We start from the raw sequence: 17,687 nt of genomic DNA on the forward strand, positions 1-17,687 counted from the left end.
GAGATAATGGGAAATAGCCTGAGATGAAAGAAGGAATTGGAGGGAGACACTACAAAGCCAGGCATTTAATTTGCAAGGCTGCTTCTGCAAGTCACTTTGCATCTTGCAAAAGGGAATTCCATACTGGATGCCCTAAAAGAACAGTCTGTCACAATACCTAACAAAATGGAAGAAGCTGGTAAGAAGGAACAACTGAAAAATATTTCAGGCCTCTATACCCCTGACAAGTATCAGCTCTGTACCTTGGTGGTATAGGGGAATTACAAAGTACAGTGACATTTCTTTTTTCTTGCTGGCTTTCACAGTTACGTCCAAACTCCTAATCCACACAGGTCTGTGAAAGCCTCATCTAAACCCCTCAACCTTTAAGACAAAAACCAAACATGCCTCCTGCCTCCCAGGAGAAGCATTTACAACCTCTTCAACATCCTGCTTGCTAAGGAAGCAGTTGTTACCTTAATTAATGATGTATGAAATCCTCTTTAAGCACTTTGTGCAAACATGTGGCAGAATATGGAAAAAATGCTAAATGACAAAAGAGAACATACACTGTTGCACTGTATTCTTCTTGAAAGGAAAAAAAAAGCTTCCTTCCAAGGACAAGGAAAAAGGAGACCTGTAGGGATCTTCAATCTAAAAATATCTTTATAAAGTATTTTCTGTTTGTTAATCTTTCAGTGGCTAGTTTCCCAATGTGGAATCTCTGGGGTTAATGTCCTTGACATGACTCTGGACACCTTAGTAGCAAAGGTATGAGGTGATCACGGCATTTTATTACTGAAAGCCGTTTTACAGAGTTCTCTGGAGCCTCACTACTCAAAGGGTGGGTCTCTGGACTGGCAGCATCAGCATCACCTGGCCCGCAAATGTTGGAAAAGTCCCAGGCTCTGACCTACTGAGTCAGCATCTCTTGGGCTGGAGCCCAGAATTCTGTGTGTTGCCTAGGCTTCAGGTGATGCTCATGTGCACCGAAGTTGGAGAAGTACTGATCTAGAGCAGGACGGTCAAGATGGAGTCCATACACCAGCACCACCTGTGAATTGTTCATTTCCGTCTGCAACTGGACAAGTGCACTTGTTATTGGTTATTCTCAATTCCTGTGCTCGTCTACGGAGTGAGGATTCCTAGGCATTCTCCCAGTCTGAGTAACAAACCCACTTTAAGAGTTCCGCACTGGGTTTTCTCTAGAATGAATGAAACTGTTACTTGTTTAATGCTGTCCTACTGCCTTCCCTTTCTCTTTAACACCAAACGTGGATGTGTGCGCCTATTGAACCACACATGTTCAGGTGTTAATCCTAAAAATAAGTTTACATTATGACTCTTCACACCAATGAGCATTCCCTAAATAGGTGTGATAAAGAGCTTAATTTTTTTTCCTACCCACATACAAGCATCTTCATCTCTCAGAATCAGGATGTTAATTCAGAGTCTGAACCTAGTGTTTTCCAGATGTGACCCTGCCTTACTTCATGCAGGAAGCTATGCATAGCATCATAGATCTTTTTTGGGGGTGGGAGGCATCCACGTGAATTGTGTCTTAATGAATGAAGCCAATCAGATGGAGTTTTCCTTCCTACCCAGTTGAGTGTGCATTTGAATAAAGAAATCAATTTTTTGAAGGTAGGCTGCTGAATAGAATTTGCCTTTTTCTAATGTAAGGGAAAGACAACTGGCCATCACCCAATGGGCCCCACATGTATGTGAATCAAGCAGGAATTGACTCTGACTGATGTTAATAGAACCGGAAGTGCTCTCCTGCCTTGGTGGGCGGGTGTATGCAAGGGTGACACGATTTACATACAAGAAACAGAAAATAATCTAGAATGTTTCATACTGAGAAGTGTAACCTACCAATGTTCTAAACCAAGGTTTTCTCCACCATGGAATTGTCAACATTTAGGGCTGGATAATCCTTTGTCGTGGGTACTGTCCTGTGCACTGCAGGATATTTAGCAGCATCCCTGGCCTCTACCCACTAGGTGCTAGTAGCATCCCTCCCTTGGCTGTAATGACCAAACATATCTCCAGACATTGTCAAATGTGCCTTGGGGGCGGGGGAGGGCAGAATAGCCCAGGTTGAGAACCACTGCTCTAATCCTTTGAAGAGGAAGAAAAAGGTGAGAGACCTTAATAATCAAGATTATCAAAGGTTGACCTTACTCTAAATATAGTTCAGTGGGTCCCCTGTTTGCTTAGATTTGTTTGGTCTGTTAGGCTTAGTGGTAGTGATATCTGCATTTCAGCAGCCTTCTTTCAAAGTCCGTTTACATTCTCATTGGGTTGGCAGGGTCTTAATGGGCTCTGTAACTTTGAGAAAAGTGCTCTTGTACTGACTGGCTGTGGCTAAACTACATCTTAGCAGTGGGAGGTAAAATGGAAGAATTCAGTTTACCCTTAATCTTTCTACTTCTCTTGTTTGGGCACTGTAGAGTAAGAGCACGAATTCATTATTTCAACCCTATGATTATAAAAATAGCTGTACCTGTCTGACACCTTGCTGTGCAGTCTCATTTCCCTTTGTGGAAGAAAGATGAGAGGAGTAAAAATGGGGGAGGGAGCAGGTTGGCAGCCTATTGCTGTATTCTAAGATAGTTGATTTTAATCTGTAGACTATGTTCCCCCATACATTGAGCAAAACCTTTATGACTCTGAGTCTACCACATACCTTTGTGGTGCAGAAAGTGGATACTAAAACAAGCAATCACTAAACGTAGAACTTAGCACATACCAGGGCCTATTTTAGGAGCTTTACCCATGGGAAGTCATTTTGTTCTCACCACAGTCCTATGAGGGGAATACATATTAACTCTATTTACAGCTGAGAAAACTGAGGCACAGGGAGTTGTTTTTTTTTTTTTTTTTTTTAAGTAACCTGCCAGGGTCACAGACCTGGTAAATTACAGAGCCTCCATTTGAATGTTGCCAGTTGTAGTAATCTCACAGAATACCAAGCTCAGGGTTACTCTGAGACCATGACAGAGTGAGACAAAACAAGACCCCCTCATAATGTTATCTAAGCACAGATGAAAACAAGGTCACTGTGACACCCAGAAAACACTCAACATCTTTCTTTCAGTTAAAATGAGTGACTGCTGCTTCTTTACCGAATACAGTTTTATTTTCACTCTAGTCTGCCCTCCTATAAATAAGATTTATTGAGATACCTAATCACTGAATTTCCCCTGCTTTCTGACAGCATCCAATCTAGAGCAAACCTCTGCTTCCGTAGGCTTTCCTCCCAAATCGCTCAGTTTAGAGCCCTCTCTATGTTCCCCCTCACTGCAAAGAGTAGTAAACCCAACTTAACTACCAGCTTGTTCCTGGTGGCCTTTGCTTGAAGGGCACTGACACCTATTTGTCAGTGTTAAAAAGCCAGAAGTAGTAGCTAATTTTCCAGATGAGTAAATCACTATCAAGAAGATTAATACATTCTAAAAAATGGGCCAAATCCAACGAGGTGAACATTTTTAGCAATAAATATAAAGTCCTTTCTTTAAGTTTGAAAAAAATCAAGCACATAATCAAGAACAGATAACTTGACAGCTATTTGTATTAATAGGAAAAAAAAGACTTGGGAAATGAACAAGCATTAGCAACATCAAAATGAGCCAATCGTGGAATATGACTACTGAAAAGCACTACTATCATTTAATTAAAATTATTAAAAAGTGCAGATAAAGAGAGGGGATATTACTGCTTTTCTGTATTACATACTGATCATGCCTGGACTATCGCATTCTGTGACTCATACTTCATGATGTCACTAGTGAACTAGAGAAAGGGTGACCAGTGTGCTGAGGGGCTGTAAGCTGTATCCTAGGAAGGACAAGGTCAGCTTAGCTCAGAAACTTTGAGAAGACCCGCCGGCTCACCACCCTTAAGTGTTTGAAGGGATGTCTCCAGGAGGAGGGGGAGGAGACTTTGGTCCTTAAGGAGAAGGAGTGTTGGTCTGACTGGGGACTTTCCAGGACCCCATGGGTGTGAAAAAGCCACTCCCAGGTGACCATTTGCTCTGGGTCCTTGTCTTCTGGCCTTCACCAGTGGGGCTTATGCCCCACTGGAACGGGAAGATCGAAGGGCCTTGGAACATTGAGGAGGAAATAGTGCAGGGCTCTGGACCTCCTGAGTGGAGGGACAGGGCTTCTAAGTTGTTCCCCTCCTGGGGCATTGCACTGGGATTTGAAGCTAAAGCCTGGATAACGATAAAATAGCTACTGTTCTTGTAGGTTTCCCCTCCAGTAGGTCCAATGGAGGAGGATTGGAGGGGTCCAGTTCCCCTCCAATGGGAAGATGATTAGTTAAGAGCAGGATTCAAGTATTTGTAAGTAGAGTGTCCTAAATAATAACCCCCCCAATACATTTCAATTTTATATTCTTCTGTAAAACGTACAACAAATGGGTGACACCTTATGAAAGGAACAAATTACATACTATGCGTGCTTGAAAGAGTGGTATCATTTCCACCCGGTAGGATCAGGAAATTATTATTTTTAAATTGAAGTATAGTTGATTTACAATTTTGTGTTAGTTTCAGATGTAGAGCAAAGTGATTCAGTTATATGTATATATATTTCAGATTACTAGGAAGTTATCTTTTGGGAAATTGGCAATCTATCTAAGAATTAAAGGACAGGTAAATGAAGGGAGGGAAAGGGAAAATTGCAAAAAAAATGAGTACTTTCCCAAGTTACTGTCACGTGAGACATTTTGGTCAGGGCCTCACATTCTCACCCTGTTGTCTAATTAGGTTGAGGCTCCATCTTTTCTTCTGGGGAGGTTGAAGTCTAAACAGTGTGTTCACAACATTCCCTTTAAAAGGCGGCTCATCCTCAGGTGGCCTAGAAGCCATAGCCATGTTCTCAAGCAGCTACAATTTCTGTTTAGTCACTGAAAATAAAGAAGTCAGAGCTCTATGGGTAACTGGAAACCTGAAATCCGGCACAATGCCAAAGTCAGGAGTGGTGTGGCCAGATATAAAAAGACAGGGCGGGCTTCCCTGGCGGCGCAGTGGTTGAGAGTCCGCCTGCCCATGCAGGGGACACGGGTTCATGCCCCGGTCTGGGAAGATCCCACATGCCACGGAGCGGCTGGGCCTGTGAGCCATGGCCGCTGAGCCTGCGCGTTCGGAGCCTGTGCTCCGCAACAGGAGAGGCCACAACAGTGAGAGGCCCGCGTACTGAAAAAAAAAAAAAAAAAAAAAAAAAGACAGGGCGAGAGAAGCGCAGGTGAGGCTTTAAAGTTCTTATGGGGAAGTTGTTAAACCATGGTGAAAAGTTGCTGGAGCTGAGGGCATAACATAAAAATAGGATTTTACTACTTAGACCTGGGGCACATCAACTTCTAACAGGCTGGGGTTGGCCCAACCATAGGGATTTGCAAGTTCTGTCAGTGAAGATCTCAGCTTGATTGTTGCTGAGAAACTCTGCTTTGATAAAATTGGCTGCTTTTTGAGATGTAGAAAAGGTAAAGCAGATATACCTAGTTGCAAATTGCCTGGTCCCCTCCTTGAAAGTGACCCTGTTTCATAACTTGATGGTTCAGTAAACACCAGGCACTCTTTCCATGTAAGGAAATGTAATTTCAGGGCTCTCTCAGTAAACATCTTCCTTGAACAAATCATCATGCCAATGTCACTTTGGGAAGTAATCTGCTCTGGGATTTTCTTATACCGTCTAAAGAATCAGGCTGGATTGTGTTGAGGAGGTCAGTTTCCCAATGGGAAATTAAAGAGATGACTTTTTTATTGGGAATATTGAACATTTTAACATGGTGGCCTTGTTTTTGTTTTTAAACTCAGGCCACAACCTATTAGGGTCTGTGAAAATCTAATGGTTCAAGACCAGCTGGGCTGGAACTAGGGCAAGGTAAGGTCTCAGGTGCAAAATGTAAGGGGCTGCCAAAACCCCAGTACTTCAGGTCAATATTTTAATGCAGTATTTGAAAAATTCCTTATTAATGCAAAAATCCATGGGGAAAAACTACCAAATTTAAATAAAAACAAGATCTGACCCTCTACTTGTGTGACTAATCTCACTTGCCTCACCCTAATCTCATCCCTGACGGACCAGCCTTAAAAAAACAGAATAGAAAATATTAGGGTGCATTAAAGATGTTTGTTTCAAGTGTGTGAGTGGGAGAGAGATACTGGATCAGAATGTAAGATGTAAAATGACGTGAACTCTGCAGAGCAGCAGCTGAGGTCCGGGACGCTGGAGCCAGGCTGCCTGCGTGTGTGGCTTTGGGCGTTTTACCTAACGTCTCAGGGCTTTCCTCTCCTCATCTGTACAGTGGAGATAAGAACACTGCCTTCATTATTGGCAGGATGGCCACTTAATTGATCCCAACAAGGACAGTTTTCATAGTGGAAAGTGGCTCGGACAATCTAGCTCTATAATGTTGATGCTTCTTTATTTTACAGTAATTATCAAACAGTAAGACAATTACAGATTTAAATCATCAAGAAATGACAAAGCCGTTCAATCATGAGCATTTAGATGCCCACAGCAATACTGCTCAGCCTCTATTTTGTTGGTCTCATGTTCACTGAACTTAGGATTTTCCCATGTTTTCCACTGACCCCACCAAAGGGTGGCCTAGTGGCTTTCTGGGTTTTGTATGCCATGTCATGGGCCAAGGCTGGTGCCCCAAATGGCCAGCAGGACAGCAGTATCTCATCACTGACAGACCAAAGGAAAGAAAGATTTTTCCCTAGCCTCTTGTGTCTGAGTGCACTTCATTTTATCAGCAAGCTCCCTTCCAGCTATCCTGGAAAGAGTGTTAGTCATGACATTGCTTCTGGAAAGGGTCAAGAACAGAGGCCAGGGATGGTGATGGTTATTTTTTAGATTTCAGCACATGTTAAAGTGAGAACTTGTGTACTGCACCTGTGTACCCCCAACCCAGAAGATCACACCATGACAGAAAGCAGATGTATAGAGTGGAGGTCCGCCAAACCCATGTGAGTTTATTTTAATGCAACTATTAATAAGTGTTTTGGTTTAAAATGAATAATCCAAGACAAATGCTAAATTACACAGGGCGTCAGGAAAATAGGCAGAAACAGGACTTTCTGCAGTAAACTGGGCTGTATGATCACAGTACGCACAGTTGTGGGGACCAAATCAATTCTTGTATGGAAAGTATGGTTTATAGTAACCCCTCAATCACTGTGAGCTCTTGTTACCATTGTTTCTAAACATAATTCACACTCAAAAAAAATTGGAAAGTGCTACCTTGGAAAGGTGCCATTTCCTAAGGGACAAATAATTAGAAATGCCTCCCCCTCCTTTTTTTTTTTTTTTTTTCAAAAGTCAATTGTCAATGATAGTAAGAGCCTTGACTGCAAAGGGGCACCTGCTGATTGTTTTAATTAAAGTTTTAAATTTAGTTGTAAACTTTAAATTCATAACCACAGACCTCAGATGGGCTCTCCCACTACCTCTGCCTCAGCATTCTGACCCCATCTCTCTCCTTGGAGCAATGGCTTTTTTATTCTCCCAAACTACCATTTAATACTATATCTTTCCTCCTTAAACCTTCTACGTTTCTCCTTTCCATCCCATTTCCAGCTGGTAACCTGCCTCATTATCCTTGGAAATGATAGGAGCTCCTACATCGTACCATCATCAAACTACCAGTGGATCAGCACCCATCGTCATTCTCCCATTTTGTCGGTACAGTGGTGTAGCACATGGGCTCTGGAGACACAGCATCACACCTCAGATCTTGCTGTGCTACTTCGTGGCCCATGAGCATGGGCAAATTATTTACCTGTGCTTTGGTATCCTCATCAATAACTGACACTAATTTAAGTCATTATTAAAATGGCTGAAATATCTGTCCCCATGTAAGGCCAACCCTGACCCTTGGCTCTGGATTTCATCCTTTCTCAACTTCTAAAGGTTTTTTTTTTTTCCTAGAAATTATGGTATCCTTTCACTGCAGTGTTGATTTCTCCCTTTTTGCTACAGTATTCCTGTTGTCAAACATGTTCTTTTATTTTCCATTTTGAAAAAAGGTTCCTCCCATGATCCCACATTATCTTCCATGCTATCTTCTAGGCTCCCAGCGGGTTTAATTTATCATTTTTTAGGGGGAACAGATTTGGAAAACTCTCTCTCATCTCTTGTATGTAAAGTTTTAACTTCAGTTCGGTAGTGATATTGTTACAGGCACTGGAGTTCTCCGTATCATATTTCTCTCCCAGAATCTGAAACTGAAAGCAAGTGCAAGGCTTCTGGAGTCCTGTATGAAATTAAATTATAAACCAGGGCACTGCTTCCCAAATGTGTCTGCACACTGGCATTGCCTGGGGACCTTCAGAAGATACACCTGTGCCCCATTCCGAGACTGGGATTCATGGGTATGGGGTATGGCCAAGGTTTGGGATTTTTGAAAGATCTCCAGGCTATTCTAATGTGCAGGCAAGATTGAGAACCACTGAACTGGAGATTTTGAGCCATGTATTTCCAACCTCAAACTTCTAGATAATGTAAGTTTTGGGTTTCTGCATTAAAGTTAAAGTTGAGACAATGAGATCAGTCTAATTGGATTTATCAGGTTGAAATCAACATGAGTAGGGACCTTATTTACATAAAGCCGAGCAATTCATAAAAAAGTCAGTCAAAGCGGATTTGTGAGCAAAGACACGCACACAAATTATCAATGTTCAAAACAACAGGATTTTAAGGTAATTTTGTCAAATGGAATATATATCTCCAACTACAGCTGCTAGGTAAAACACAGGGCTCCCAGTGACATTTGAATTTCAGATAAACAACAAATAATTTATTAATATAAGTCTGTTCCATGCAACATCTTGGATGTACTTACACTAAATATTTATTATTTATCCGAAATTCAGGCTTAACTGTGTGCCCTATATATTCTTTAAATTGAAGTATAGTAAATTTACAATGTTGTGTTAGTTTCAGGTGTATAGCCAAGTGATTCAGTTATATATATGTATATGTATGTGTGTGTGTGTATTCTTTTTCAGATTCTTTTCCCTTATAGGTTATTACAAGATATTGAGCATAGTTCCCTGTGCTATACAGTAGGTCCTTGTATATAGTAGTGTGTATGTGTTAATTGCAAACTCCTGATTTATCCCTCTTCCCCCTTTCCCCTTTGGTAACCATAACTTTGTTTTCTATGTCTGTGAGTCTATTTCTGTTTTGTAAATAAGTTCATTTGAATCATTTTTTTTAGATTCCACATATAAGTGACATCATATGATATTGGTTTTTCTCTGTCTGACTTATTTCACTTAGTATGATAATCTCTAGGTCCATCCATGTTGTTCCAAATGGCATTATTCCATTCTTTTTTATGGCTGAGTAATATTCCATTGTGTGTGTGTGTGTGTGTATACACCACATTTGTTTTATCCATTCATCTCTTGATGAATTTTATTTGCTAAATGTGACAATTCTGTCCCAATTTTAAAGGACTAACCTGAGCAGTAATTCAGTATAGTAGGATGAATCAGGACAAAAATTAACTTCAGCTTCTTGCTCACTATGTATTGTTATATTTTCTAAATTACATTGCCTGGATAACCACCTCGAGCTCTACCTGACTTTGTCTGCACTTAGGGTCAACGGTACCTTATTCTGCCTCTTCTGCCTTCTCCGGAGCCGCAGAAACTCCTTGTGCTGCCTGGAGACAAAGTTCACTGCTGCATATTCCAGTAAGGCTGCAAACACAAACAGAAGGCACACTGCCATCCAGATGTCAATCGCTTTTACGTAGGAGACCTGAGAGAGAGGGAGAGACAGAGACACCGTGAAAACTTGAGGGGAAACCAGGTTCCTTATGGTGTGAGCAGCAGAATAACCTCATTTCCCTTCATCAAGGATTCTTTTCTAGGCTTTCCTTAAGAAAGTGCTTAAGCATTTTCCATCCCACTTTGCAGATTCTGGGCAGAGCAGTGAAAGTTACATGCCCCCCTGCCCCAGGCCCTTGTTCCATTTCTCTCAGTATAGCCCACCTGCTCAAGTAGCCTCATCCCTGAGACCACCTCCAAAGGTGGCTACAAGAATTGCCTTCATGAAAAAAAAGAAAGAAAAAACTTTGAGGTAAAACAGTGGGTGCTACTCTTGAAACTGCTCATTTCCTTGTATTTTTTCTTACCATTTAAAAACTCATTAAGATAATTCCAAAACTTGGATGAGAAATAAACTGTATATGGCTTTGGGTCCTTCAAAAACCAATTTGTAATTTCCATTCAGCTTTTGATCCTAACTGATGCAGAAACAAGTTTCTTTTTTTTAATTGAAGTATACAATATTATACAAGTTACAGGTGTATAATATAGTGATTCACAATTTTTAAAGGTTGTACTCCATTTGTAGTTATTTTAAAATGTTGGTTGTATTCCCCTTGTTGTACAATATATCCTTGTAGCTTATTTTATACATAATAGTTTTTACGTCTTAATCCCCTACCCCTAAATTGCCCCTCCCTTCTTCCCTTGCCCCACTAGTAACCACTAGTTTGTTCTCTATATCTGTGAGTCTTCTTTTTTGTTATAGTCACTAGTTTGTTGTATTTTTTAGATTCCACATATAAGTGATATCGTACAGTATTTGTCTTTCTCTGTCTGACTTAGTTGCAAATGGCAAAATTTAGTTCTTTTTTATGCTGAGTAGCATTCCATTGTGTGTGTGTGTGTGTGTGTGTGTGTGTATGTGTGTGTATACACACCACATCTTCTTTATCCATACATCTATTGATGGACACTTAGGTTGCTTCCATATCTTGGCAATTCTAAATAATGCTGCTATGAACACTGGGGTGCATGTATATTTTCGAATTAGTGTTTTTGTTTTTTTCAGATATATACTCAGGAGTGGAATTGCTGGGTCATATGGTAGTTCTACTTTTAGTTTTTTTAGAAACCTCCATACTGTTTTCCCTAGTGGCTGCACCCCTTTTCTCCACATCCTCACCAATATTTGTTATTTGTGTTCTTTTTGATGGTAGCCATACTGACAAGTGTGAGGTGATATCTTACTGTGGTTTTGATTTGCATTTCCCTGATGATTAGCAATGTTGAACATCTTTTCATGTGCCTGTTGGCCATCTGCATGTCCTCTTTGGAGAAATGTCTATTCGGGTCTTCTGCCCACTTTTTTAATCGAGTTGTTCGTTTTTTTTTTATGTTGAGTTGTATAAGCTGTTTATATATTTTGGATATTAACCCCTTATTGATCATATCATTTGCAAATATTTTCTCCCATTCCGTAGGTTGTCTTTTCATTTTGCTCATGATTTCCTTTGCTTGCAAAAACTTTTAAGTTTGATTAGGTCCTACTTGTTTATTTTTGCTTTTATTTCCTTTGCTTTAGGAGACAGATCCAAAAAAAATATTGATGTGATTTATGTCAAACAGTGCTCTGCCTATGTTTTTCTCTAGGATTTTTATGGTTTCTGATCTTACATTTAGGTCTTTAATCCATTTTGAGTTTATTTTTGTATATGGTGTAAGAGAGTGTTCTAATTTCATTCTTTTACATATAACTGTCCAGTTTTCCCAGCACCACTTATCAAAGAGACTGTCTTTTCTCCATTATATATTCTTGCTTCCTTTCTTGAATATTAATGGACCATAAATGTGTGGGTTTATTTCTGGGCTGTCTATCCTGTTCCATTGATCTGTGTGTCTGTTTTTGTGCCAGTAGCATACTGTTTTGTTTACTATAGCTTTTTAGTATAGTCTGAAGTCAGGGAGAATGATTCCTTCAGCTCTGTTCTTTCTCCAGGTTGTTTTGGCCTTCGGAGTCTTTTGTATTTCCATACAAATTTTACAATTATTAGCGTTCTTTGAAAAATGCCATTGGTATTTTGATAGGGATTTCATTGAATCTGTAGATTGCCTTGGGTAGTATCATTTTAACAATATTAATTTTTCCAGTCCAAGAACGTGGTATATCTGTCCATCTGTTTGTGTCATCTTCAATTTCTTTTATCAGTGTTTTACGTTTTCTGAGTACAGGTCTTTTACCTCCTTAGGTAGGTTTATTCCTAGGTATTTCATTCTTTTTGATGTGATGATAAATGGGATTGTTTCCTTAATTACTCTTTCTGATATTTTGTTGTTAGTGTATAGAAATGCAACAGATTTCTGTATATTAATTTTTTTATGCAGCAATTTTACTAAATTCATTTATGAGCTCTAGTAGTATCAGGTGGCGTCTTTAGGATTTTCTATGTATAGTATCATGTCGTCTGCAAACAGTGACAGTTTTACTTCTTCTTTTCCAATTTGGATTCCTTTTATTTCTTATTTTATGATTGCAGTGGCTAGGACTTCCAATACCATGTTGAATAAAAGTGGCAAGAGTGGGCATCCTTGTCTTGCTCCTGATCTTAGAGGAAATGCTTTCAGCTTTTCACTGTTGAGTATGATGTTAGCTGTGGGTTTGTGATACATGGCTTTCATTATGTTGAGGTTAAATAGTTTTAAACTATCACAATTCAAGATATTCAACCAAAGTAAAATATCAGGGCTGTAGCCTTGGGAAGGTATCTGGTTAAAAAGGAAACTTTTATGACCCTTCAGTGATTGGTTGAGTGCTTTGTACATCTTATTTGATAAAGCAGATTCTGAAAGCAAATACTTTTTACTTGCAATGCAAAGTTCCCTTCATCTCACTCAACTTCCAATTATTTTTTAAAATATGAGAGGGAAAATAATTAGATGAAGTTGTAACATGTTGGACCACAGACTACAAACGATTCTTATTCAACTGCCTGTGCAAATGTGTACTATCTAGTTCTAATTTTTAAATAGGGTTTCCTGCTTTTTGATAGCTGTCACTGAGTGTTTGCCATCCAGAATTTATGCATTTTACATATATTAATTTTCCAACCATTATGACAACTGTATTACCCCCATTTTCTGGTGAGGAAACTGGGGTACAGAGAGGTTAAATTATTACCCAAAGTGAGAAAGCTAAAAGGTAGCAGAGCTAAGATTGGAATTGGAACCCAGTCTGACTAGTGAATCTCCTTTCTGGACACACACAAACATACTACTAGGATTATACCTTTTGTATCTTGCATTTCCCTTTGACCTTTATAGTGAGCATTTCCCATGTAATTTAACTTTCTTCTAAATCATAATTTCCAGTGCTTGTATAATTGTCTATACCATCATTAATCATTCTGTATGATAGGATATTTAGGTGATTTTTAGTTTCATTTTATGCTACTGTAAATTTGGGAGCTATGAATATTCTCCCCCCGCCAATATTTTACTGTATCTCTGATTATTTGTTAGGTCAATTTTTAGACTGGGATTATGGGAGTAAATGCTAAGAAAATATGCTCCTGACTTAGAAAGTTAGTAGGAGCATAGAGGATGTAAAAGCAGAGATTCTAGAATGAGATGCCTGAAGTAAGAAATACTGCTCTGTTCTTGACTCCAACTTTGCCAGATTGTTTAACCTGTCTCTGCTTCCCCTCCTCATCTGTATAAAGGAAAATAATAGTAGCTATTTCATAGAGTTATGTGGATAAAATCACTTAATGTATTCAAAGTGCTTAGAATAGTGTTTGGCACAGAGTAAGTGCTATATAAATGTTTGCAATTATTTGACTACATAAGGGTGTGATTTTGTTAATAGAAAAATCTTGGAAGGGACAGAAAAATCAACAAGGAAAATAAAAATCGCCCACAGTCCTAATATATTCCAATTATTATTTTTAAGGTTACCACCTGCCTTACACTATTTGTCTCCATCAATCTGAAGTACTTGTCAGTCCCACATATGTTGTGACAAAGTGGTATAGCACCTGGGATGCTTATTCTCAGTCTTTCTGATTAACAGATGACTCAGAATCCTTCATGACTTGGCTTGCATACCAGCTCCTCTGGGAAGCATCCCTAACCTTCCTACTTTTGTCTCATCTGGGTTGGGGGCCACTTTTCCTTGCTCCCTTATAACTCTCTATTGAGCCTGTCTGTTCTTTTTCAGTCCAGCAGCTTCCCTGACCCCACCACTAGACTCACTAGACTGAAACTTTTTTTTTTTTTTTTTTTAAGAAAGGTCCTGTGTAGTATTACTCTTTGTATCACCAGCCCAGGACCTGGCAAATAGTGAGTAAACATTAGATATGTGGGATGGATGGATAGATGGATGATTGAATGACAGAAGGAAGGAATGAAGGAAATACCTGGCTATCTTTCCATTTTTGTACTTTAACTTCAACAATTCTTTACTATATAACATTACCCACAATTGCACATATTGGATATTTCTGAGAGTGGACTATTAGTGCGTTTAAATTCTCTCAGCTCACCAAGCATTCCTGGAATGTTTCTTTCCTTAATAAGCAATAATTTTCTTGTATTTGCTGTTCTGGAGCAGTCCTATTCTCCTGTAATAATAGAACATTACCAATCACAGCATTCCGGTTATATATTATTCAGATGGCCTTTGAATGTTTTAAGACCTAATAATGAGAAGAATTTGTCAATGCCTGATAGATGTCCATACCAAAAGCTAAGTCCAGTAGAACTCATCCTCATTCCTCCCCTTGCTAGTGTTTACAGCACTCAGTCATTTGTAAACCTTTCCCCCATCTCCTTCTAGCCACCAGCAGGCCAGGCACGTATTTGGCTTCTTTTATAGCTGCTCATAAACAAATCCTTTCAGTCTCTTAATCATTTGGTTGGTCTGCGAGTTTCCTCCAAATCATGATCATCTTTCCAGCATTGAAGTGCTGGTATTAACTGCATTATTCACACGGATTTAGGTGATGTCGTGAGACATCTATTACCCATGATGGGGTGTCCTTCAGCGCTGGTGTCTCAGGATTGAAATGCCTTTTTGTTACTTCTCTCCAGCTCTGATGTCACATTCTCTCCCTTTGGCTTCTAATCCTTAGACATTTTTACCTCACATTTTTTCCTGTCACATTATTTTTATGATTCCTGGGCTTACATGAGCCGTTCCTGAACTACATTACTACAATCTTGCAAAATAGTTTTCAAATTCATGAAGCTCTCAAAATGCTAGTATGATTCATTTAGTGTTATCTTTCCAGGTATATTTAATTCAGAAACATAAGCACTGAGGGCCTACTATGTGGAAAGCACTGTAGTAGGTGCTGGTGGGAGGTGGAGCAGAAGATACAAGAATAACTAAGATGCACGTTGATTCTTCCCAGGACTCCCCAGATGATACCCCAGGGGAACCTGTTCATGCTGTGTTCCAGAAAGCATCATTCACATAGCTCAGGGAGCGGCAAATTAGGACCTATGAATTGAATCTGCCCCACCACGTTTTATAAAGAGTTTTATTGGAACACAGCCATACTCATTCATGTATATACTGTCCACGGCAGCTTTTACGGTAAAATGGCACAGTTGAGTAGTTGTGACAGAGACCATACGGTCTGGAAACCCTAAAATACTGTGTGACCCTTTACAGAAAATGTTTGCCAGCCCCTGACATAGACTGCAGTGTTGTCTGGTTTGTCCTGGGGATGTAAATCTTGGTGGCCCTGTTTGGTGCTTGAGAAAACCATGGTCTAGTGAGGGAGACAGTCAAGTGAACATAAAACTGATACAAAGCAGATGGTCTCATGTGCCAAAGTAGAGGAAAAACCAAAAGGTGGCTGGAAGATGTGGGGAATTCAATGTTGACAGGGAAAATCAGAAAAGGCTTCGTTCCTGGATGGCATGGCATTTGACTTAGGCCTTGAGGAAAGCCAGGACTTTGATGGGTGGAAGAAGCTATGAAAGCAAAACCATGAAGATGGGAGAGAATAGGTGGGCTTGAGGATGGTCAGCAGTCCAGTGACTGGGCTGTGCTGGGTACCAGGGAAGTGCATGGTGAGGTATGGCTGGGCCAACACAACGGCCAGGCAGAGGCATCTGCATTTCAGACTGCTTGTAAAGATAAGCTAATTATGGTTTTGAGGTGGGGTATGGATATATAAGTCCTTTTCTAATTAGCTTGAATTTCTTTGTCTCAAAAGCAAGAGTCTCAGCAAAAGTAGATATTTTCCCTCCATACAGAAATTTACCTTTTCTCCTGACACTTTCAACTCTACACAGAGTCAGTTCTCTTCCAAGCTTTCTAACAACATCTGTGAATCCTTTGCTGAATCTTCTTCGATTTCTTATCTGTGGTCCTTGAACTCTCTCCTCTTCGATTTTCCCTGTATCTTCAGGTCCTCAATAAATTCAACCACTCTTATAGTTTGTGTGTGTGTGTGTGTGTGTGTGTGTGTGTGTGTGTGTGTGTGTGTGTCTCCCATAGCAGAGATTGGCCACGTTCTTGTGATTCCCATTTCCTCTTCCTGGGACACCAGTAAACTAGATTTTCCAGTTCAGCTGGATCCCCAGTGGAATGTGGGCAGAAGTAATATACACTGCTTCAGGGCCTCTAAAATCTCCCAAGAGGGCATTAGGACTTAACCTTTCTGCAGCCACCTTGGGTGTCACTCATCTGAGATGGCAGTGCCATAAGATGGAAGAAGCCTGGATCCCTAAAAGACACAGAGCCACCCACTTCACAGTGGAATGTAATGTGAGTGAGAAATAAATTTTTATTGTTTTAAGCCATGGAGATTTCAGGGTTTTGTGTTTCCAGCACTCCCCAACCCATCACTCAGTCCTGACCTCCTGACCTCTCACCAGCATTCTTGTGCTAATTATAAAAGGCCCGGTGTGGGGGTGGGGGGGTGGGGGGAGTGGAGGGGGTGGTATTTCCCTGGTGGTCCAGTGGTAAAGAATCCGCCTTACAATGCAGGGGATGTGGGTGGTTCCATCACTGGTCAGGGAACTAAGATCCCATGTGCCGCGGGGCAACAGGTTACACTGGGACAGGCCAGGCAGTCAGTGCTGCCACCATCCTTCTCTTCCAAGGAAATCGGATTTTCCTGGCATTAAACAGCAGGTAGTAAGCCCGTGTGCCACAACTACAGAGCCCACGCACCCTGGAGCCTGTGTGCCACAGCTAGAGAAGAGAAGACCCACATGCCACAGCGAAAGATCCCGTGCCACAACGAAGATCCCACATCCAGCAACTAAGACCCGACACAGCCAAAAAAAAAATTAAAAAAAATAAAAGGCCTGGGAAATGCCCTGGTGGTCCAGTGGTTAGGAGCCCGCGCTTCCACTGCAGGGGGCATGGGTCTGATCCCTGGTCCAGAAACTAAGATCCCACAATGCCGTGCAGCATGGCCAAAAAATACATAAAAAGGCCCGCAGTTAGGACTTGCAAAAGCAAAATCATTAAGTGCCCCTCCTTCCCGTTCACTTCATTTGAATCTTGCTTCCCACCGGCAACACTAGTTTCACCATTAGTTCTTTCCTTGCCTTCACCTCTATTATTCAGTCTGTTGCAAAAGCTCAACATTGACTTCTGCAAAGCACCCTTAGGTTTACCCTTTTCTCTCCATTCCAAAGATGTCACTGCAACCCTGGCCATCAATGCTTACACCTGGTTATTATAACAACTTCCTAACTGATCACCCTGTACCCAGTTCCTCCTCGTGGCACTTTATCCTTTTGCTTCTGCCAGATTAAATTTAAACACCAATTCATTTTGCAACACAGCTTGAGAACTACTGTGGCTGCCTAGTATAGGCTCTAGTATCCAGGATCTCACACAGTATGCGTCCGCCCTAGTTATTCAGTCTTATTCCACTGTTTCCTAACATGGACC

The 17,687-nt window shown here is 40.6% G+C and overlaps 1 protein-coding gene across 3 annotated transcripts in view; it reads right to left on the bottom strand.

Moving 5' to 3' along the window:
- GLRA2 (glycine receptor alpha 2) overlaps nucleotides 1–17,687 on the bottom strand; it is a 186,357-nt gene that overhangs the window by 27,082 nt on the left and 141,588 nt on the right. For all 3 annotated transcript variants that reach the window (XM_060087615.1, XM_060087616.1, XM_060087617.1), the window contains exon 8: nucleotides 9,612–9,761. In XM_060087615.1, the coding sequence (XP_059943598.1) occupies nucleotides 9,612–9,761 (150 nt within the window). The remainder of the gene's footprint in view (nucleotides 1–9,611; nucleotides 9,762–17,687) is intronic.

Source organism: Mesoplodon densirostris, chromosome X (assembly GCF_025265405.1).
Source record: "Mesoplodon densirostris isolate mMesDen1 chromosome X, mMesDen1 primary haplotype, whole genome shotgun sequence".
Classification (NCBI taxonomy): Eukaryota; Metazoa; Chordata; class Mammalia; order Artiodactyla; family Ziphiidae; genus Mesoplodon; species Mesoplodon densirostris.